Here is a 23,997-nt window from a genome sequence, read left to right on the forward strand (position 1 = left end):
GTGGCCTCCTTCTGCACTGTATGTTCTATTTTCTATACCCATCCTGCCCATGTAACTATCTAACTGTTTTTTAAAGGAACAAATTGTACCCGCCTCTACCACTGTTCTGCATTCTACAGAGGTCCTCTCCCCCCACCCACCCTGCCCTCTCCCCATAATCCCACAACCAACCTGCACATCCCTTGACTCTCAGGGGGCAATTTATCATGGCCACTCCACCTAACCTGCACGTCTTTGGACTGTGGGAGGAAACCTGAGCACCCGGAGGAAACCCACGCACACACAGGGAGAACGTGCACACTCCGCACAGTCACTCAAGTCTGGAATTGAACCCGGGTCCCTGGCACAGTGAAGCAGCAGTGCTGACCACTGTGCCACCTTGTCGCCTAAGATCACATCCCGAGATGTTGTGTGAATGAATCGTCAGATGGACTGTCTACCAAATAAGTGTGCAATAAGAAAAAGATTTTTTTTGGATTGGATTTGATTTCTTGTCACGCGTACCGAGATACAATGAAATGTATTGTTCTGCGTACAGCTCAGACAGAGCATTTCATACATGAAAAAAAACATAGGTCATACATAAATGCACAATGTAAATATATAGACACAGGCATTGGGTGAAGGATACAGGAATGTCGTACTACTCAGTAGAGAAGTGTGAAGAGGTCTTGGGCGCGATTCTCCGACCCCCCCCGCCAGGTCGGAGAATCGCCGGGGGCTGGCGTGAATCTCGCCCCCGCCGTGTCCAGAATTCTCTGCCACCAGAGAATCAGTGGGGGCGGGAATCGTGCCGCGCCGGTCGGCGGGCTACCCCCGGCGATTCTCCGGCCCGCGATGGGCCGAAGTCCCGCCGCTGTCAACCCTCGCCAGCCGGCGTGGATTGAACCACCTACCTTACCGGCGGGGGCAGACAGCGCGGGCGTGCTCCGGGGTCTTGGGGGGGGGCGTGGGGTGATCTGGCCCCGGGGGGTGCCCCCATGGTGGCCTGGCCCGCGATCAGGGCCCACCGATCGGCGGGCGGGCCTGTGCCGTGGGGGCACTCTTTTTCTTCCGCCTTCGCCATGGTCTCCACTATGGCGGAGGCAGAAGAGACCCCCTCCACTGCGCATGAGCGGGGATGCCGTGAGCGTCCGCTGATGCTCCCGCGCATGCGTCGCCCGGCGAAGTCCTTTCGCCGCCAGCTGGCGTGGTGCCAAAGGCCTTTCCCGCCAGCCGGCGGGGCGGAAATCACTCCGGCGCGGGCCTAGCCCCTCAAGGTGAGGGCTTGGCCCCTAAAGGTGCAGAGAATTCCGCACCTTTGGGGCGGCCCGCCGCCGGAGTGGTTCCCGCCACTCCAACCCGCCAGGAACCCCCGCCCCGCCGGGTAGGGGAGAATCCCGGTCCAGATCAGTCCATAAGAGGGTCATTCAGGAGTCTGGTAACAGTGGGGAGGAAGCTGTTTTTGTATTTATTAGTGCGTGTTCCCAGCCTTTTGTCTCTCCTGCCCAATGGAAGGAGTTTGAAGAATGAACAAGCCGGGTGGGTAGGGTCTTAGATTATGTATGCCTGCTTTCCCAAAGCAACAGGAGGTGTAAAAAGAGTCAATGGATGGGATGTGAGTTTGTGTGGTTGATTGGGCTGTGTTCACAACTCTCTTTAGTTTCTTACAATCTTGGGCCTAGCAGTTGCCATACCAGGCTGTGATGCAGCGAGAAAGGATGCTTTCTATGGTGCACCTGTAAAAGTTGGTAAGAGTCAATGTGGACATACGAAGTTTCCTTAGTTTCTGAAGAACATGAAGGTGCTGTTGTGCTTTCTTGGTCTTGGTGCCGATGTGGGTGGACCAGGACAGATTGTTGGTGATGTGCACACCTAGGAAATTGAAGCTGTCAACCATCTCCACCTCGGCACCATTGATGCAGACAGGGGTGTGTGCAGTTCTCTGCTTCCTGAAGTCAATGATCAGCTCTTTAGTCATGCTGACATTGAGGCCGAGGTTGTTGTTGTTAGTCCACTAGGGTCTCTATCTCCCTCCTGTACTCTGACTCATCGTTGTTCGGGTTCTGACCCATTACAGTCGGGTCATCAGTAAACTTGTAGACGGAGTTGGAGCCAAATTTTGTCACACAGTCTTGTGTGTGTATAGGGAGTATAGTAGGGGGCTAAGTATGCGGCCATGCGGAGCCCCAGTATTGAGGACTATCGTGGAGGAGGTGTTGTTGTTTATCCGTACTGATTGTGGTCCATGGGTCAGAAAATAGAGCATCCAGTTGCAGAGAGAGGAGCTTTGATGTGAGCTTGGCTGGGATTATGGAGTTGAAGCGGAACTGTAGTCAATGAATAGAAGTCGTATATGGATTTCTTGTATCGGTCAGGGTCACCTGTCTTGAACGCCTCAGACCGATCTTCAGTAGGGAGTCAATCTCCCGATTAAGCCATGGTTTCTGTTTGGAGAACGTACATGCTACCTTCTTTGGCATGCAGTCTTCTACACACTTGCTGATAAAGTCTGTGATGGTGGTGGCATACTCGTTTAGGTTGTTCGCTGAGTTCTTAAATATGGACCAATCCACTGCCTCCTAGCAGCCAGGTAGGAGCTCTTCTGTTTCCTCGGACCAGCACTGCATGACCTTCTTAACCCGATTCTCCCGCTTAAATTTCTGATTATATGACTGGAGTAGGAGCACGGTTTTTTGGTGCGAAGTGCGTTCAGGGGATGGATTGGTAGGTGCCCCAGATTTTTCTGTAGCAGTGGTCGAGAGTGTTGGCACCACTGGTGGGACACGACATGTGTTGGTGGAATTTTGGCAGTACACTCTTGAGGTTAGCCTGGTTAAAGTCCCCGGACACGATTAACAAGGCCTCCAGGTGTTCTGTTTCATTGTTATTTATAGCGGTTATTCATCAAGCACCTTCTTCACTTCTACCTGGGGTGGGATGTAGACCGCTGTGATAATAGCTGAAGTGAATTCCCGTGAAAGGTAACGCGGGCGGCACTTCACAGTGCAGATCATTTTTCCCACGGTTAGAAAGTTTAGAGTTTGTCTTCATTTCTAATGGAAACCTGAGTACGATTTCAGCTGATTTCTGTTGGCGAGAAGGGAGCATTATAATTTTGTACAAACTGGTCTGCACATTTTATAGCTCACTTAACCTGTGCTAAATGCTGGGAGGAATAATGTTTTTGATTCAAACATGGAGAGTCTGTGCCCTGTACAGACTGCGATGTAATAAATATATCCACTTGTGAGGTTATAAAAATGATTCACAAGGGTGAAGTTACTTTACGTTAAATGCTTCCAAATGGGCAGACATCCATATTTCACTGCTAGAATTGGCTTATTCAACTCCCAACTCACATTGGATCACAACTATGTTTCTTTTTAAATATCAAATTTCTTCCAGGTCCCAAGTTTCTTCATGCCATGTGCTGTACCTGCAGTCAAGAAGCTGGGAGGTGGAGTAAGGGGTAGGAGGGGTTGCTGCCGGGATGATTTTCTGCCAGGGTTTTGGTAGTTCCTCTGTCTTCCAGCTCCCCTAGAGGGATACGGACCCTGGAAATGTAGAAGATTTTAGTTTAGATGGGCAGTATGGTCGGCCCAGTCTTGGAGGGCCGAAGGGCCTGTTCCTGTGCTGTACTTTTCTTTGTTCTTTGTTCTAGGAGCCATGAAAGAACAGGCCAAGATTGGAAATCCTCAGAGATGCGAGCAGCAACTTAGCATGCCCCAGCCAATGCGAAGAATGCAACAATGTACGGCGCACCCTCATGCGTTGGCGCAAGTCATGTCCCGTGTTTTAAGCAAATGTGCATTCTGAATCATGCTCATCCGTCCTGTGACGTGAATGAGAAATGTTAGCATTGGGCAAATCTAGTTCGCTTAAGACGGGAGTGCTACATGCTGCTGACGACATTTAATTATGGAAAGCAAACTGTCGCATTGAATCATCTTCATGTTATTATGCAGCATTACTGGCCGGAAGCCCAGAACGTGAATACACTGGTGCAGGACTGCAGTGATTTTATTACCAGACTAATAATCTGGAGGCTGGGACTAATAATTCAGAGAATTATGGCTTCAAATGCCATCAAGGGAGTTTGAGAATTTGTGTTTAATTCAAAAACAAAATTTGTATCCGTGAAAGTAACAAAGAAACTGTTGGATTGTTGCAAAACCCCAATATGGTTCACTCATGTTCTTCGAGAAAGCAAGGGCGCGATCCAACAGTCACTCTGTGCCGGAAAAGCAACTCGCTCCAGACAATGGGCAATCGACATATTACACCGAGGCAGCTACCCTCACTCTAATGTGCAGATTCCCGAGGTATCTGAGGCCTTAGGATTCAAACCCTTCTTCTCGGGGATCTCGAGCGAACATCGTTTAGGATTGGTCCCCACAAACGAGAACTCGACAAAACAGCAATTGGGGGGGGGGGGGGGTCTGCAGGGGGAATGGAGGCCACCAGCTGCATGCCCTTTGGGCAAGGTGGTGCCCTCGCACTGTTGGTGCCACTTCCAAGGTGTCCAGGTGGGCACCCCCAGGGTGCCTGGTTGGCACTGCAAAGGTGCCAAGCTGGCATTTTTTTTTTGCGCTTGTGCGGTCAGGCTGGGGTTGCCCGGTATGGGTGTTGCGGGGTGTGGGAGAGGGTATGGGGGAGGGGGTATGGGGGAGGTGGGGCCGGGAACCCTCCCATACTGCGTTTGGGCTGAGGGGGAGGTCGGGAATTGTTTTGGAGCCTCAGACATCGGGACACCATTTTTAAATGGTGTCCTGATCTCTCGCAGCAAGGTGGAGTTCCAATGAGCAGAGCTCCCTCCTGTACAAAACGGGGCTATGTGCGGCCTCAGACGTGCATTCCCCGTTCAGGCCCCTTAGTCAACGTGAATACCAGGAAACATGCGGCTAAATGCGCTCGCTAGGGATCTTTGTTCCCTTTTGGGAAAATCACGCCTGAAACCTGCGGCCAGACCAGAGATCAATTGTCACTCGGAATTTCCTTTCCTGTGGGTGGCCTGACTATATGGTACCTTCATGTTTTCAGCAAGTGCAGCCCAATGGGAACATTGCCCCAACCGTTGTGATTGGCTTCTCCGGGTAGGTAGTGATGGCAATAAATGATTACTTTGCCTGCAAACTCTTGCCAGACATTCAATGTAAATGTCGCCACAGACACAGGGGACCATAGGCTGCTCTCCCCTTTGAGAACTGATTGGTGGTGAATTAACCTGAGGGTCGCCACACCTGAGGCGAGGGGCCATGAATAACCTCAACTGGTACGGGACTTGAACCCGCGCTTGTTGGCATTACTCCATCGGTCATGAGCGGGCCATCCAGCCGACTGAGCTAGCCGACTTCTCCAGAGCGATTCAATAAAGAAAAAGGTGAATATGTTTCCCAGGTTAGTATCCTGGATACTAAATGAATGCAGGGGAGTGTGTAATAAGGAGCACAGAACATCTGACAACTTGCTGCAGCTGGGGATGTTTTTAAATATCTTGGTTTTAAAACCCTGCAGCAAAAATGAAATAGTGTTCCCTCGGGAGTCAGTATCGGGACCACTGCTGTTTTGGACATATTAAAGAGGGTCGCACTGTCTGTCTGGCTTGCGCTGGGCCTTGGTGAGCTGTTGTGATCTGAAATGCACTGCCTGAAAAGGTGCAGGATGTACAGCCAAGCGTAACATTCGAAAGGGAATCTGATAAATACTTAAAGGGGAAGAAAATGGCAGGGCTGTGGGGAAAGAGTGGGGGAGTGAGGCTAATGGATAATGTGGGAGTTTAGTGTTCAGCTCGTTATTTTTTTTATTCCTTCATGGGAGGTGGGTGTCGCTGGCCACCCCTAATTGCCGCTGGAACTGAGTGGCTTGCGCTGCCATTACAGTTGAGACTCAACCCAACCACATTGCTGTGGATCTGGAGTCACAGGTAGGCCAGACCAGGTAAGGACGGCAGATTTCTTTCCCGCATTCAAAGCATCGTCTTGCATCTTTTACTTTGTCTATATATATGTTTCTGGAACCTACCTCTTCATTCACCTGAGGAAGGAGCAGTGCTCCGAAAGCGAGTGATTTGAAACAAACCTGTTGGACATTAACCTGGTGTTGTAAGACTTCTTTGTTGTCATTGGTGGGAGACTGTTGACTGATACCAGGGGCGGGATTCTCTGGGAATCGGCGGGGCGGGCAGAAACAGCGCAGTGGAGTGGCGGGAACCACTCCGGCGTCGGGCCGCCCCAAACGTGTGGAATCCTCCGCACCTTCAGGGGCTAGGATGGCACCGGAGTGGTTTGCGCCCCGTTGGCCGGCGTGGAAGGCCTTTGGCGTCGGGCCAGCCGGGGGCCGAAGGGAATCCGCCGGCTGGTGGGGGTCCGCGCATGCGCGGGAGCATCAGCATCGGCTGACGTCATCCCCGAGCATGCGCAGGGGGGTTCACCTTCGCGCCGGCCATTGCGGAGGCCTACACGGCTGGCGCGTAGGAATAGAGTGCCCCCACGGCACAGGCCCGCCCGCGGATTGGTGGGCCCCAACCGCAGGCCAGGCCACCGTGGCACCCCCCTGGGCCAGATCTCCCCACGCCGCCCCCCCCCCCCCCCGAGGACCCCGGAGGCCGCCCACGGAGCTGGGTCCCGCCGGTCGGGACCTACCTTGATTTACGCCGGCGGGACCCGGCAAAAACAGGCGGGAACTCGGCCCATCGTGGCCCGGAGAATTCGGGTGGCCCCGGGACCCATTGTGTCGCGCCGGTCCCCGCCATTCTCCGAGGCGTTCGGCGCGATTCACGCCGTGGCGACTTTTGGGGGGTGGGAGGATTCGGAGGCCGGCGGGGGCGGGGATTCACGCCAACCCCCGGCGATTCTCCGACCCGGCGGGGGTCGGAGAATCCCGCCCCAGATTCCAGCTTCCCTTGCATGGTGCAGGGTCATTGCTCCATGGTTGCTGTGTTGACCAGCTGTACCATCATCGTAGTTGGAGGTAAAGTCTTCTCAGATTGCTGATCACTCTCATGTACCCCTTCCACTGGAGGCGTTGTGGTTATCTTGTGGATAGTAGGATGGTCTGACCATGGGGGATTTCTGGGACCTGTGATGAGAATGGACAAACCTATTGTGCAAAGAGAGAAGAGAGTTCAGAGCTGAAGTCTGAGCCTGAATATAGTTTGAGTGAAAGGCAGATTCCTTCAGCCAGAGGGTGGTGAATCTGTGGAAATCATTGCCGCAGAAGTTTGGGGAGGCCAAGTCACTGAGCATCTTTAAGAGATCGATGGGTTCTTGATTAATAAGAATGTGTATGACTAACATATCAGCCACGATTGAACGGCGGAGCAGACTCGATGGGCCGAATGACCTAATTCTGCTCCTCTGTCTTATGATCTTACGGTCTCTCTTCAGACTCTAGATCTTGAAGCCATTCTAGAATTTTGCATGTGGGGGCCAAAGATAATTGTGAAATCTCTTCAGGTTTACGAGCAGGAAACTCAGGTTCTTAACTATGCAGAGTTGTGCTCCTATACAGGGCCAGGGAGAGAAATCATGGGCCCTGGTGCTTTTCCTCTTTTCAGACCCCACAATCAAATACCCCTTTCCCCTCCTCCCCCTTAACTCTGCCCCTCAACCATCCATTATATTTTTCCCCTTATCAAGATTCACCAATCAATTCACCAATCACAGAATGTTACGAATAACATGACAATGTCCATTATTGGACGCTGCTTACAAATATTGTCTGAAATATAATCAGCATGCGGCATTAAAATTAAGAGCAACAACAATACAATGCCGTGTTAGTTTGTATCCACAGTGCAGGTAGTATCACTGCAACTATTAAAGTAAAATTTGTATTCTTTGATTGATCAGCATCGTGACATATAGTTAATTTAACGCGAAAATATATCAGTTATTTAGAACACTGTGCAGACAATAACATTGATTTTGGTGACTATCCCAACCCTCATTTATATGTCCATTTGGTCCAACATGCAGAACATGGGTGACAGTAAATTTATATTTGTGTGGAAAGGTTCAATACTGGCAACTCCGAAAAACTGCACAAGATATTTTCCATTCTGTAGAAAAAGTGGACGACTTTCTTCTGCCTGGCTGCATGATATTCAATGTAATTATGTCACAGATGGGGCGTAACTACATTCTGTTTATCAGTGATCTCACAGGGTAGAAGGATCAAATGACTCCTGAGCAACAAAGTGGAATGATTGAACAATATAGGTCTTCACTGTCAGTGGGCAGCATTGGAGTCCTCAGGTGTCTCTGTGCCACACAACTTCTGAGAGACCAGAGGACAAAACTGAATGGTTCACAATTGTAGTTGTGTCTTGTTGATCAGCAAGTCTGAAGACTCTGCTGATAACTGTTTCTTACTGCAATAACTACTATAAAGTACAACTTTGTCATGATGTTTCATCCCTCAAAAAAAATATACAGCATCAAGACAGAATGAGATAATATATAAGTAGACAAAAAGACAAGATTAAAGTCAATGGAAAAGGCTCTTTTTAGGGTCATGTACAGTGTAAAACAGGCTACTGATTTACTCAGAGCCCATTATGTACTCCTGTCCTGGCAATTCCATTTCACAACGCTTGCTGACAGTAAACCGCTGTTAGCAACAACAAAAACATAACTCCAGCCAAATGTTTGCAATGTAATTAAGTCGTACAAAGGCTCTCTCATCCAGTTCGTCTCACCCATCTCAGAATGACATACAAACATACGTATTAGGAACAGGAGTAAAATATTCGGCCCCTCAAGCCTGGTCCACCATTTGATAACATTACTTACATTATACCAGTAACCACAACTCAAAGTATTTAATTGGCTATGAAATGATTTGGACATTGTGAAAGTTGCTGAATAAATGCAGATTTAGTCTTTTTTTCATTATATTTTTCATAATATAGAGAACACAGGGCAGGGATGGTCATGCCCGTGGCAGGCCACCGGTGGGAACTGTCCACTTGACACCTCTGATGTTTAATTTATTACCTAGCCAGATAAGTTAAAATGGCGGCAGCTTCTCAATATCCAACCTGCCTAACAATACCTACACCTCTCAGCGGAGCTGCACAGGCTTCAGAGATGCCGGGTCTGTTGATTATCTCCAATTAAGATGCTGCTTCTGGTAAAATAGCCAAGCCTGTCCCTCTGCAGGCAAGTTACAGCTCTAGACCCTGCTCCGTCCTGATATTGCAGTCGTAAAGCCTGCAACAACAAAACAAACCAGCCCTTGAGCACAATAATCTGGGCTGATGTTCCTGTGCGGCAATGGAGGCGTGCTACACTGTTGGAGGTGCTGTCTTTCAGACAAGATGTTAAACCAGGGCCAATTCTCAAGTGGGCATAATTTTGAAGAAGAGAAGGGGAGTTATCCTTCATGTCCTGGCCAACATTCATCCCTCAATTAACATCACAACAATACTGGTTATCTGTTGATTATCACATTACCATTTGCGTGAAATTGGCTGCTGCATTTACAGCAGCTCCACTTCAGAAAGCCTTTAATTGGCTGCAAAGTGCTTTGGGATTTCAATACAGGCGCGACATAAATGTATGTCTTTCCTTTTCTCTTTATTTCATTTGCCACCATAACTCTATCTTTCCGTATGTATACCGCGTGGGCGCTTTAGCAGATATGCACACTTACAGGCATTTGCAATACAGGCTTTAAAATGCATCATAAGTTAGGAAATAATATTACAAAACGGTTTCCAAAATCTTGCAGCAAAGCTTCGTTGCTTTGAAATGCTTCCTAATTGCTAGTTATATACTGTGGTAGTATGTATTGGGGGTCATGTGGGACTGGAAGCCCTAATGTCATTGGCTGACAGATCCCGGGTCCTGGTTGGCCGTTGACCTCATACTCCGCCCTGAAGGCGAAGTATAAGAAGCCGGTGCCTTCCCCCGCATGCCAGTTTACTATCGGGCTGCTGGGGAACAGACACGCTTAATAAAGCCTCATCGACTTCACTCTATTTGTCTCACGGAGTCTTTGTGCGCCACAATTTATTAAGCGTGCCTAAAAAGGACTATGGATCATTCCAGAATGCCTGAGGATCAGCCCCCACGCAGTGAATGCGGCAGCACGCCATGTGCGACCCGCAGGCGCCGCCATGTTGGGTCCCGACCACCGCGGCCCCGGGAGAACTGGGAGCCCTGCACGCCGCCTACGCTCCCCAACTCCCCTCCCCGCAGCCCATGTACGACCCGCCGCCGGCGCTCCCGATTTGGGTGCCGGCCAACACTCTCCACGGAGAGGAGGGGGTTTTTCGCATCCCGAACGCCACCCTCACCCCCGTCCCGCGCCCCACGCCTGACCCGCCGGCGCCGCCGACCTGGGCCCTCACCCCCGTCCCGTGCCCCACGCCTGACCCGCCAGCGCCGCCGACCTGGGCCCTCACCCCCGTCCCGCGCCCCACGCCTGACCCGCCAGCGCCGCCGACCTGGGCCCTCACCCCCGTCCCACGCCCCACGCCTGACCCGCCAGCGCCGCCGACCTGGGCCCTCACCCCGTCCCGCGCCCCACGCCTGACCCGCCGGCGCAACCTACCTGGACCCCAACCACCGCCGACCTGGGCCCCGACCACCGCTGTCCCCGGCGAGGGAGCTCCGCGCGGTCCTAGCGCCCGCGGCCCTGGCACTCGCAGTGAAGGAACTCCACCCCCGTCCCGCGCCCCACGCCTGACCCGCCGGCAATACAACTTACCTGGACCCCGATCTCCGTCCCCGGCGAGGGACCTCCTCACGGTCCCAGCGCTCGCAGTACTGACCCGCCGGCCTTGGCCCCGACCACCGCTGTCCCCGGCGTGGGAGCTCCGCGCGGTCCTAGCGCCCGCGGCCCTGGCGCTCGCAACCAAGGAACTCCGCGCAGTCCTAGCGCCCGCGGCCCGGGCGCTCGCAATGCAGGAACTCCGCGCGGTCCTAGCGCCCCCCAGACCCCCCAGCACTCAATGTGCGACCCGCAGACGCCGCCATTTTGGGTCCCGACCACCACGAGGGGAGGAGGGGCCCCGCCATCTTGACCGCCCCCGACCTGTACGACGCATGGGGGCGCCCATTTTGTCCACCCCCGACGCCATCTTGTGACCCCTCAGCTACGGGCGAGGTATGGGGGTGGCCATTTTGTCCATCCCCGACGCCATCTTGGACGGCAACAACGGACCCCACCCCACTACTACAACCACGGCTCGCTTCGGTTACACTCGATCAGGCTCGGCCCCGGACTCTCCAGACGACGACGACAACGGTCCTAATTAACGGCCACGAGACGCCATGCCTAGTCGACTCCGGGAGCACGGAAAGTTTTATACATCCCGACACGGTAAGACGCTGTTCCTTAACTACCTTCCCTAGCGCACAAAAGATTTGCCTAGCTGCAGGATCCCACTCCGTACAGATCCAGGGATTCTGCATAGTTACCCTAACGGTACAGGGGAGGGAATTCAAAAACTACAAACTTAACGTCCTTCCCCAACTCTGTGCCCCCACCTTGCTGGGCTTAGATTTTCAATGTAACCTACAGAGCCTTACGTTTAAATTCGGCGGCCCCATACCCCCACTCACTATCTGCGGCCTCGCCACCCTCAAGGTGCAACCCCCGTCCTTGTTTGCGAACCTCACCCCGGATTGCAAACCCGTCGCCACTAGGAGCAGACGGTACAGCGCCCAGGACCAGACCTTCATTCGCTCCGAAGTCCAGCGGCTACTAAAGGAGGGCATAATCCAGGCCAGCAATAGTCCCTGGAGAGCGCAGGTGGTAGTAGTGAAGACAGGGGAGAAACAAAGGATGGTCATTGACTATAGCCAGACCATCAACAGGTACACACAACTAGACACGTACCCACTCCCCCGCATATCCGACATGGTCAATCGGATTGCCCAGTGTAAAGTCTTCTCCACCGTGGACCTCAAGTCCGCCTACCATCAGCTCCCCATCCGCCCAAGTGACCGCAAGTACACAGCCTTCGAGGCAGACGGGCGATTATACCACTTCCTAAGGGTCCCTTTTGGCGTCACAAACGGCGTCTCGGTCTTCCAACGGGAAATGGACCGAATGGTTGATCAACATGGGTTACGGGCCACGTTCCCGTACCTCGACAATGTAACCATCTGCGGCCACGATCAGCAGGACCACGACGCCAACCTCCAAAAATTCCTCCAGACTGCCAAAGCCTTGAACCTCACGTACAACGAGGACAAGTGCGTTTTTAGCACCGATGGGCTAGCCATTCTGGGCTACATAGTGCGCAATGGGATAATAGGCCCCGACCCCGAACGTATGCGCGCACTCATGGAATTTCCCCTCCCGCACTGCCCAAAAGCCCTGAAACGCTGCCTGGGGTTCTTTTCATACTACGCCCAGTGGGTCCCCCAGTACGCAGACAAGGCCCGCCCCCTAATACAGACCACGACTTTCCCGCTGTCGACAGAGGCTTGCCAGGCTTTCAGCCGCATCAAAGCGGACATCGCAAAGGCCACGATGCGCGCCATCGACGAGTCCCTCCCCTTCCAGGTCGAGAGCGACGCCTCTGACGTAGCTCTAGCGGCTACCCTTAACCAAGCGGGCAGACCCGTGGCCTTCTTCTCCCGAACCCTCCACGCCTCAGAAATCCGCCACTCCTCAGTGGAAAAGGAAGCCCAAGCCATAGTGGAAGCTGTGCGACATTGGAGGCATTACCTGGCCGGCAGGAGATTCACTCTCCTCACTGACCAACGGTCGGTAGCCTTCATGTTCGATAATGCACAGCGGGGCAAGATCAAGAACGACAAGATCTTGCGGTGGAGGATCGAACTCTCCACCTTCAACTATGAGATCTTGTACCGGCCCGGAAAGCTGAACGAGCCGTCTGATGCCCTATCCCGCGGGACATGTGCCAACGCACAAATTGACCGCCTCCAAGCCCTCCACGAGGACCTCTGCCACCCGGGGGTCACTCGGTTTTACCACTTCATCAAGTCCCGCAATCTCCCATACTCCTTAGAGGAGGTCCGTACAGTCACAAGAGACTGCCACATCTGCGCAGAATGCAAACCGCATTTTTTCAGGCCAGATGGAGCGCACCTGATTAAGGCTTCCCGTCCCTTTGAACGCCTCAGTCTCGATTTCAAAGGGCCCCTCCCCTCCACCGACCGCAACGCGTATTTCCTTAATGTAGTGGACGAATACTCCCGCTTCCCTTTTGCCATTCCCTGCTCCGACATGACCGCGGCCACAGTCATTAAAGCCCTGAACAGCATATTCACACTGTTCGGTTACCCCGCATACGTCCACAGCGACAGGGGGTCCTCTTTCATGAGTGACGAGCTGCGCCAGTTCCTGCTCAGCAAGGGTATAGTTCAAGCAGGACGACCAGCTACAACCCCCGGGGGAACGGGCAAGTAGAAAGGGAGAACGGCACGGTCTGGAAGGCCGTCCTACTGGCCCAGGGATCTCCCAGTTTCACGGTGGCAGGAGGTCCTCCCGGACGCTCTCCATTCCATCCGGTCGTTATTATGTACGAGCACTAATCAAATGCCTCACGAGCGTCTCCTTGTCTTCCCTAGGAGGTCCTCCTCTGGAACGTCGCTGCCGACCTGGCTGGCGGCCCCAGGACCCATCCTGCTCCGAAAGCACGTGCGGGCACATAAGGCGGACCCGTTGGTCGAAAGGGTTCACCTCCTCCACGCAAACCCCCAGTACGCCTACGTGGAGTACCCCGACGGCCGACAGGACACGGTCTCCCTGCGGGATCTGGCGCCCGCCGGCACCACGCACACCCCCCCGGCACCATCAACCCAACCACCCCCCTCCCTGCCACCGCCGCACCCCGCGACCGCCCCCTTCCCAGGAGGATCAGTCCCCCTCCCCTTTGCACCGACAGCTGAAACCGTGCGGCTCCCGGAGGCGACAACGCTGGTACAAGCACCACCACCACCGCCGGGGCCGAGGCGATCGACACGGACGACCAGACCGCCCGACCGACTCGTGGCGTCGATGTAAAACAAAGATGGACTGTCCAATGAACATTTTGTTTTTCCTATATCCTCTGTAAATAGTTTTAACAGGACGATACCGTCCAATACGGTACTACCATGTATCTGTTCTATCCTCCCAGGACCAGTACTGTAAACCCTTACCACCATACGAAGCATCACCCCGCCGGGTTCATTTTTGACAAGGGGTGAATGTGGTAGTATGTATTGGGGGTCATGTGGGACTGGAAGCCCTAATGTCATTGGCTGACAGATCCCGGGTCCTGGTTGGCCGTTGACCTCATACTCCGCCCTGAAGGCGAAGTATAAGAAGCCGGTGCCTTCCCCCGCAGGCCAGTTTACTATCGGGCTGCTGGGGAACAGACACGCTTAATAAAGCCTCATCGACTTCACTCTATTTGTCTCACGGAGTCTTTGTGCGCCACATATACCTGGAGCGATTCAGAGCAGCTCTTGATCAAGAGGCTTGATGTTCTTTGAAACCTTGTCCCTTGTCTCTGAAATCTTTTTAATTAGTGTGTAGGAATCGCATATTGATCGATCCATGGGACCCCTGAAATGGACCGGAAGCTCTGAAGATAACACGGCCTGGCAATGTGGTTGACTCTTAGCTGCCCCCTCAAGGGCAATTAGGGATGGACAATAAATGCTGGCGCAGCCTGAGATGCCCACGTCCCATGAGTGAATATAGAAAATTGTTGCCAACTCTGAGTGCATTCCTGGAGGTTTTATCGCGTGATCTTCTGCCTCCTGCTGCCCCGCCTTCCTGCTTCAAGTCCCCCGACAGGTCCACCCTCACAGTGTATGGTCAGTTGGAAGGTGAGGAGACTCTTTGGATGTATTTGAAAGATGGCCAACACACAACTCCGAAAAGTTCAGTGGGATGATTCTTGGCTGTCAGGCAACTTGCCCATCTCCAGTACTGTTAAATCTAGTAATCGAAGATTTGCAAAGAAAATGTAAAAGTAAACTTTTTTTTAATGTCTCTGAGGACTTTTCTCCTGGGTTTTCCTTTAAGCAGTGACCTGGAGGTTAATCTTTAATTCCTGCTTAATCTTGGAAAATTGACAAATCCCTGGACATTCTGTGACATGGTCATCGCTGAATCCCCTAATTGAACATCCTGAGGGTTACCATTGACCAGAAACTGAACCGGGCTAACTCTAGAAATATTGTGGCTACAAGAGTAGGTCAGGGGCTAGGAATCCTGCAGCGAGTGACTCATCTCCTGCCCTCCCCCAAAGTCTGTCCACCATCTATAAGGCAAGAATGGAATGGAATACCCTCCACTTGCCTGGATGAGTGGCGGAGTGGTGAAACCTGGAAAAGTACCAGAGCCGTTATACGGAGGCGTGCAGGTACCTTTGTGGGTTACAGGTTTCGAGGAGGTCACCGAGATAATGTCATGGAAAGATTTGAAAACAAATATTAGAATTTTAAAATCAAAATGGTGCCAGACTAGGATGAGGACTGGGGTAATGGGTGAACGGGATTTGTCCTCGATCCAATGTGGGCAGCAGAGGCTTGGATGAGTTCAAATTTATGGCGGGCGCAAGATGGTAGGCAGGAAGCGGTGGGATTAGAATAATTGCGTCCAGAGATAACAAAGGCAAAGATGAGTGCTTCAGTCGTGGGTGAGCTGAGACATGTTTAAGAGCCAGACCATATTACACAGGTGGAAATACATATAACAAGGTTCCTGTATGCATCCATGATGTTCTCTACCTTGTTAAACCTTTTTGTTGGGTGAATGGCGGCGGTTCATCAATAAAAATGTAACATTTTGTGTTTGTTTTCTCAACTCGGCAGATAATTGTGACAGTCATCTGGTGTCCGATTTACTTCAGCTGGCTTTCGATTCCTCATCGGAGTTCTCGAGCAGTCATAGCCCTGGCTTTGCGAAGCTGAACAGGAGAGATGGTAAGAGGCAAATAAACTGCACCAATTGAAGATGTTCTCACACATTGCCCCTTTATGCAACCTTCACAGACAGTCCCCTCTATCCAACCCAAACCTAACTAGCATTGTGAGGGTTTGAAACACTACGTTCCTGTCTTGCAAGGCATCTATTACAATATCTTTCTGAGCAATCATCCTTATAGTTAAGTGCTGCTCGAGCAGTGAGTTCCCCAGAGAGCCATGGATCTCACCCTATACGCTCAGATGCTGATGTACAAAATGGTGATTAATGGCGGTATTATTTCCAAGCTCTCGAGGCCTGGGAGTTTTTGTTTAAAATTAGCTCTAAAATATTTTAGCGTAAGTGATTGTGTTCGACACACGAAGTAGAATGGGTAATACTTCAAAACCTCAATGCGCTACATTTCATCCAGCAGATAAATGAGCAAAAGGCAGTTTGCATCACAGTAACTAATATTTGCATAACAATTTTGAAAGCGATATTTATAAACCCTAATGGCATGCGCTTTCTTTCAAATCAGTTTGCAAATTCTTCTTAGCTCTGTTCCCCGGAAGGAAAGGTGATGAAAAGGTGGTGAAGAATCATGTCGGGAAGTACAATGCTTTTATCATGCAGGAACTCATTTACAACATGTACCCTATTAAAAAAATTAGTTTAAAAACTGGCTGCCTTTCAAGACCGTACCTCGGAGACATCATAGTGACCTTGAGAGCACGGGCATTCACAGTTCAATTTAGTTTGATATTAGCCAGTGCAAGGCCAGTGCTGAATGGGCTGAAACAGAACATTTGCTAAATTACTCTCTGGTGCAGAGGCCCCTTGCAAAATGGATGTGGCAGTACTGTCCTTTATTGCTTTGTGCTACTGATATTGGAGAGAGAAATCCTGTTTGAATCAATCAATTCCGAGATTGATGGATTTTGGTTGGGAAAGGGTCGCAATAAATATGGGTCAAAGGCAGATATATGTGGTTGTGATACAGATCAGCCATGATCTAATTAAATGATTGATGCACGATTAATGACTACTAAAGCGAGATTGTAGTCCAACTGAAGGCTTTAATAAGCTAGATGTTTCCCCCAGCAGCTCAGGTACAGAAAGAAGGCTGCTGGGGCAGCACGGGCTCTTATCCCCTGCCTGGCAGGGCGGAGCTACCATACAGCTTGACCAATGGGAAACATACAATATCTACCAATGGCGTTCCAGCATTACTAGGTACCGTAATACCTCTACACAGACTACCACGTTCACCCCCTGTTAAAAAAGAGTCCGGCAGGGGTGGTGGCCTGATATTAGAACATGGTAACGTGGTAGAAGTTATAGTTATGGAGGTACCGTAATACCTCCGTACAGCGTTTTGTCTTATTGTCGTAACTATTTACAATTTCACAATTAACTATATACACTTTAAAATGAAGCAATTAGTCGATCGGGGACCCTGGTCGTCCTCTGTGAACGTCACTGGGTGGTGACGCCGGTGGAGGCTCGGGCGTCTGTGACTCCGGGAGCGTGGCCTCGATCTCTGTGGCAGCTTCAACACCCCTAGACGGCGCTGGTGGGGAAGCCGATTGACCTGGGAAGGGAGCGTCTGCCGGGTGCGTCGGTGGGCCGGGGGGGGTGGCTAGATGGGGCCGGCGGAAGAACCAATCACCCTGGGAAGGAAGCTGCTTTAAGGTGGGAGGGAGGGTGGGACTGGTGGCTGGGGTGTGCGTGGGGTTATGGCGGGCGCCAGGTCTCGTAGGGAGACCGTATTTTGTTGGCCGTCGGGGTACGCCACGTAGGCGTACTGGGGGTTAGCGTGGAGAAGATGGACCCTCTCGACCAACGAGTCCGACTTGTGCACCCGCACGTGTTTTCGGAGAAGAATGGGTCTGGGAGCTGCCAGCCAGGTTGGGAGCGAGGTCCCAGAGGAGGACTTCCTGGGGAAGACAAGGAGATGTTTGTGAGGTGTTTGGTTGGTCGTGGTACAAAGCAGTGACCGGATGGAGTGGAGGGCATCCGGGAGGACCTCTGGCCAGCGGGAGACTGGGAGATTCCTGGACCGTAGGGCCAGTAGGACGGTCTTCCAGACCGTTCCGTTCTCCCTCTCTACCTGTCCGTTACCCCGGGGGTTGTAACTGGTCGTCCTGCTCGAGGCAATACCCTTGCTGAGCAGGAATTGATGCAGTTCATCGCTCATAAAGGAGGACACCCTATCACGATGTATGTAAGCGGGGAACCCGAACAGCGTAAAGATGCTATGGCGGGCCTTGATGACGGTGGTTGCGGTCGTGTCGGGGCAGGGGATGGCGAATGGGAATCGGGAGTACTCATCAATCACGTTCAGGAAGTACGTGTTGCAGTCGGTGGAGGGGAGGGGACCTTTGAAGTCCATACTGAGGCGTTCAAAGGGACGGGAAGCCTTTATCAGGTGCGCTTCCTCTGGCTTGTAGAAGTGCGGTTTGCACTCCGTGCAGATTTGGCAATTCCTGGTGGCTGTCCTGACCTCCTCGATGGAGTAGGGCAGGTTGCGGCTCTTGATAGAATGGAAGAAGCGAGTAACCCCCGGGTGCCAGTGGGATGCCAGAGCTCCAGGAGAACCAGGGGACAGAGGTCAGTGCAGTGACCATTACAAAGGAGAAGGTTCTGGGGAAACTGAAAGGTTTGAAGGTGGATAAGTCACCTGGACCAGATGGACTACACCCCAGGGTCATAAAAGAGATAGCTGAGGAAATTGTGGAGGCATTAGTGATGATGATTCAGGAATCATTGGAGACAGGAAGGTTCCCAGAGGACTGGAAGGTGGCTAATGTAACACCACTGTTTAAAAAGGGAGGGAGGCAGAAGACGGGAAATTATAGGCAGGTTAGCCTGACTTCGGTCATTGGCAAGATTTTAGAGTCTGTCATTAAAGTTGAGATCGTGAAGTACTTGAAAGTGCATGATGAAATAGGACTGAGTCAGCACGGCTTTGTCAAAGGGAGGTCGTGTCTGACAAATCTGTTAGAGATCTTTGAGGAGGTAACAAGGAAGTTAGACAAAGGAGAACCAGTGGATGTGATTTATTTAGATTTCCAGAAGGCATTTGACAAGGTGCCACATAGGAGACTGTTAAATAAGTAAAGAGCTCATGGTGTTCAGGGTAAGTTCCTGGCATGGATAGAGGATTGGCTGACTGGCAGAAGGCAGACAGTATGGATAAAGGGGTCTTTTTCAGGATGGTAGCTGGTGTCTAGTGGTGTACCTCAGGGGTCTGTGCTGGGACCACAACTTTTTACAATATACATTAATAATCTGGAAGAAGGTACTGAAGGCACTGTTGCTAAATTTGCAGATGATACAAAGATCTGTAGAGGGACAGGTAGTATTGAGGAAGCAAGGGGGCTGCGGAAGGATTTGGACAGGCTCGGGGAGTGGGCAAAGAAGTGGCAAATGAAATACAATGTGGAAAAGTGTGAGGTTATACACTTTGGAAGGAGGAATTTAGGCATAGACTATTTTCTAAATGGGGAAATGCTTCGGAAAGCAGAAGCACAAAGGGACTTGGGAGTCCTTGTTCATGATTCTCTTACGGTTAATGTGCAGGTTCAGTTGGCAGTTAAGAAGGCAAATGCAATGTTAGCATTCATGTCAAGAGGGCTAGAATACAGGACCAGGGATGTACTTCTGAGGCTGTATAAGGCTCTGGTCAGACCCCATTTGGAGTATTGTGAGGAGTTTTGGGCCCCGTATCAAAGGAAGGATGTGCTGGCCTTGGAAAGGGCCCAGAGGAGGTTCGCAAGAATGATCCCTGGAATGAAGAACTTGTTGTATAAGGAACGTTTGAGGACTCTGGGTGTGTACTCGTTGGAGTTTCGGAGGATGAGGGGGGATCTTATTGAAACTTGCAGAATACTGTGAGGCCTGGATAGAGTGGACGTGGAGAGGATGTTTCCCCTTGTAAGAAAAACTAGAACCAGAGGACACCATCTCAGACTAAAGGGACGATCCTTTAAAACAGAGGTGAGGAGGAGTTTCTTCAGTCAAAGAGTGGAACTCTTTTCCGCAGAAGGCTGTGGAGGCCAATTCACTGAGTGTCTTTAAGACAGAGATAGATAGGTTCTTGATCAATAAGGGGATCAGGGGTTATGGGGAGAAGGCAGGAGAATGGGGATGAGAAAATATCAGCCATGATTGAATGGCGGAGCAGACTCAATGGGCCGAGTGGCCTAATTCTGCTCCGCTGTCTTATGGTCTTATGGCTAATTCTGCTGCTATATCTTATGGTCTTCTGGTAATCTTTGGATAAATAATTACATAAATACTTGAAAAGGAAAAACAAAGCAGGGCTACGGGAAAAGAGCTACGGGGTGGGGGCAAATTGGATAGTACTTCCAAAGAGCCAGGAGAGATTGGCCAAATGGCCTCCTTCAGTGCTGAAAGATTCTGTAACTGCAGTTGTACAGTGAGTACTATCGTGAGCAGATCCAGTTTCTACATCTTGCACACTTTATGGTAACTCTCAATAGGCTTGACTACAATTATAATGGATACATAATCTGCGATTACCTACAACCTCTTGTGTATTCTGCATTGAGAGAAGTCTTTGTCAGAAGAACACATTGTATTCCTATTGCAGGCTCCTCACAGACTCATCATCAGAATTAAATGTTGTAGGAGCCCTTGTGTATTTCATAACTTCGATCATAATCTTTCTTGTTAAATTCTACAAATTTATTCCATGAAAATAGTCTCTTGTCATTTCTTAAGGATGATAAAATTGCAGGAATGTGAAATCCCGTGTGTCATGATATTCAGAGAAACATCAAAGAAAAAACAAAGAACAAAGAAATGTACAGCACAGGAACAGGCCCTCCGGCCCTCCAAGCCCGTGCCGACCATGCTGCCCGACTAAACTACAATCTTCTACACTTCCTGGGTCCGCATCCTTCTATTCCCATCCTATTCATATATTTGTCAAGATGCCCCTTAAATGTCCCTATCGTCCCTGCTTCCACTACCTCCTCCGGTAGCGAGTTCCAGGCACCCACTACCCTCTGCGTAAAAAACTTACCTCGTACATCTACTCTAAACCTTGCCCCTCTCACCTTAAACCTATGCCCCCTAGTAATTGACCCCTCTACCCTGGGGAAAAGCCTCTGACTATCCACTCTGTCTATGCCCCTCATAATTTTGTATACCTCTATCAGGTCTCCCCTCAACCTCCTTCGTTCCAGTGAGAACAAACCGAGTTTATTCAATCGCTCCTCATAGCTAATGCCCTCCATACCAGGCAACATTCTGGTAAATCTCTTCTGCACCCTCTCTAAAGCCTCCACATCCTTCTGGTAGTGTGGCGACCAGAATTGAACACTATACTCCAAGTGTGGCCTAACTAAGGTTCTATACAGCTGCAACATGACTTGCCAATTCTTATACTCAATGCCCCGACCAATGAAGGCAAGCATGCCGTATGCCTTCTTGACTACCTTCTCCACCTGTGTTGCCCCTTTCAATGACCTGTGGACCTGTACTCCTAGATCTCTTTGACTTTCAATACTCTTGAGGGTTCTACCATTCACTGTATATTCCCTACCTGCATTAGACCTTCCAAAATGCATTACCTCACATTTGTCCGGATTAAACTCCATCTGCCATCTCTCCGCCCAAGACTCCAGACAATCTAAATCCTGCTGTATCCTCCGACAGTCCTCATCGCTATCCGCAATTCCACCAACCTTTGTGTCGTCTGCAAACTTACTAATCAGACCAGTTACATTTTCCTCCAAATCATTTATATATACTACAAAGATCAAAGGTCCCAGCACTGATCCCTGTGGAACACCACTGGTCACAGCCCTCCAATTAGAAAAGCATCCCTCCATTGCTACTCTCTGCCTTCTATGGCCTAGCCAGTTCTGTATCCACCTTGCCAGCTCACCCCTGATCCCGTGTGACTTCACCTTTTGTACTAGTCTACCATGAGGGGCCTTGTCAAAGGCCTTACTGAAGTCCATATAGACAACATCCACTGCCCTACCTGCATCAATCATCTTAGTGACCTCCTCTAAAAACTCTATCAAGTTAGTGAGACACGACCTCCCCTTCACAAAACCGTGCTGCCTCTCACTAATACGTCCATTTGCTTCCAAATGGGAGTAGATCCTGTCTCGAAGAATTCTCTCCAGTAATTTCCCTACCACTGAAGTAAGGCTCACCGGCCTGTAGTTCCCGGGATTATCCTTGCTACCCTTCTTAAACAGAGGAACAACATTGGCTATTCTCCAGTCCTCCGGGACATCCCCTGAAGACAGCGAGGATCCAAAGATTTCTGTCAAGGCCTCAGCAATTTCCTCTCCAGCCTCCTTCAGTATTCTGGGGTAGATCCCATCAGGCCCTGGGGACTTATCTACCTTAATATTTTTTAAGACACCCAACACCTCGTCTTTTTGGATCACAATGTGACCCAGGCTATCTACACCCCCTTCTCCAGACTCAACATCTACCAATTCCTTCTCTTTGGTGAATACTGATGCAAAGTATTAATTTAGTACCTTGCCCATTTCCTCTGGCTCCACACATAGATTCCCTTGCCTATCCTTCAGTGGGCCAACCCTTTCCCTGGCTACCCTCTTGCTTTTTATGTACGTGTAAAAAGCCTTGGGATTTTCCTTAACCCTATTTGCCAATGACTTTTCGTGATCCCTTCTAGCCCTCCTGACTCCTTGCTTAAGTTCCTTCCTACTTTCCTTATATTCCACGCAGGCTTCGTCTGTTCCCAGCCTTTTAGCCCTGACAAATGCCTCCTTTTTCTTTTTGACGAGGCCTACTCGTCATCCAAGGTTCCCGAAAATTGCCGTATTTATCTTTCTTCCTCACAGGAACATGCCGGTCCTGTATTCCTTTCAACTGCCACTTGAAAGCCTCCCACATGTCAGATGTTGATTTGCCCTCAAACATCCGCCCCCAATCTATGTTCTTCAGTTCCCGCCTAATATTGTTATAATTAGCCTTCCCCCAATTTAGCACATTCATCCTCGGACCACTCTTATCCTTGTCCACCAGTACTTTAAAACTTACTGAATTGTGGTCACTGTTACTGAAATGCTCCCCTACTGAAACATCTACCACCTGGCCGGGCTCATTCACCAATACCAGGTCCAGTACCGCCCCTTCCCTAGTTGTCTACATATTGTTTTAAGAAGCCCTCCTGGATGCTCCTTACAAACTCCGCCCCGTCTAAGCCCCTGGCACTAAGTGAGTCCCAGTCAATATTGGGGAAGTTGAAGTCTCCCATCACCACAACCCTGTTGTTTTTACTCTTTTCCAAAATCTGTCTACCTATCTGCTCCTCTATCTCCCGCTGGCTGTTGGGAGGCCTGTAGTATACCCCCAACATTGTGACTGCACCCTTCTTATTCCTGATCTCTACCCATATAGCCTCACTGCCCTCTGAAGTGTCCTCTCGCAGTACAGCTGTGATATTCTCCCGAACAAGTAGCGCAACTCCGCCTCCCCTTTTACATCCCCCTCTATCCCGCCTGAAACATCTAAATCCTGGAACGTTTAGCTGCCAAACCTGCCCTTCCCTCAACCAGGTCTCTGTAATGGCAACAACATCATAGTTCCAAGTACTAATCCAAGCTCTAAGTTCATCTGCCTTACCCGTAATGCTCCTTGCATTAAAACATATGCACTTCAGGCCACCAGACCCGCTGTGTTCAGCAACTTCTCCCCGTCTGCTCTGCCTCAGAGCCGCACTGTCCCTATTCCCTAGTTCTCCCTCAATGCTCTCACCTTCTGACCTATTGCTCCCGTGCCCACCCCCCTGCCATACTAGTTTAAACCCTCCCGTGTGACACTAGCAAACCTTGCGGCCAGCATATTTATGCCTCTCCGGTTTAGATGCAACCCGTCCTTCTTATACAGGTCACACCTGCCCCGGAAGAGCTCCCAGTGGTCCAGATAATAGAAACCCTCCCTCCTACACCAGCTGTTTAGCCACGTGTTTATCTGCTCTATCTTCCTATTTCTAGCCTCACTGGCACGTGGCACAGGGAGTAATCCCGAGATTACAACCCTCGAGGTCCTGTCTTTTAACTTTCTGCCTAGCTCCCTGAACTCCTGCTGGAGGACCTCATGCCCCTTCCTGCCTAT

General features: G+C 50.8%; 1 protein-coding gene across 2 annotated transcripts in view; it reads left to right on the forward strand.

Moving 5' to 3' along the window:
- Nucleotides 1-23,997, forward strand: part of LOC140387024 (contactin-associated protein-like 5) — a 1,394,308-nt gene that overhangs the window by 192,761 nt on the left and 1,177,550 nt on the right. For both annotated transcript variants that reach the window (XM_072470006.1, XM_072470014.1), the window contains exon 2: nt 15,771-15,881. In XM_072470006.1, the coding sequence (XP_072326107.1) occupies nt 15,771-15,881 (111 nt within the window). The remainder of the gene's footprint in view (nt 1-15,770; nt 15,882-23,997) is intronic.

The sequence above is a fragment of the Scyliorhinus torazame genome, chromosome 2 (genome assembly GCF_047496885.1).
Source record: "Scyliorhinus torazame isolate Kashiwa2021f chromosome 2, sScyTor2.1, whole genome shotgun sequence".
In the NCBI taxonomy this organism is placed as follows: Eukaryota; Metazoa; Chordata; class Chondrichthyes; order Carcharhiniformes; family Scyliorhinidae; genus Scyliorhinus; species Scyliorhinus torazame.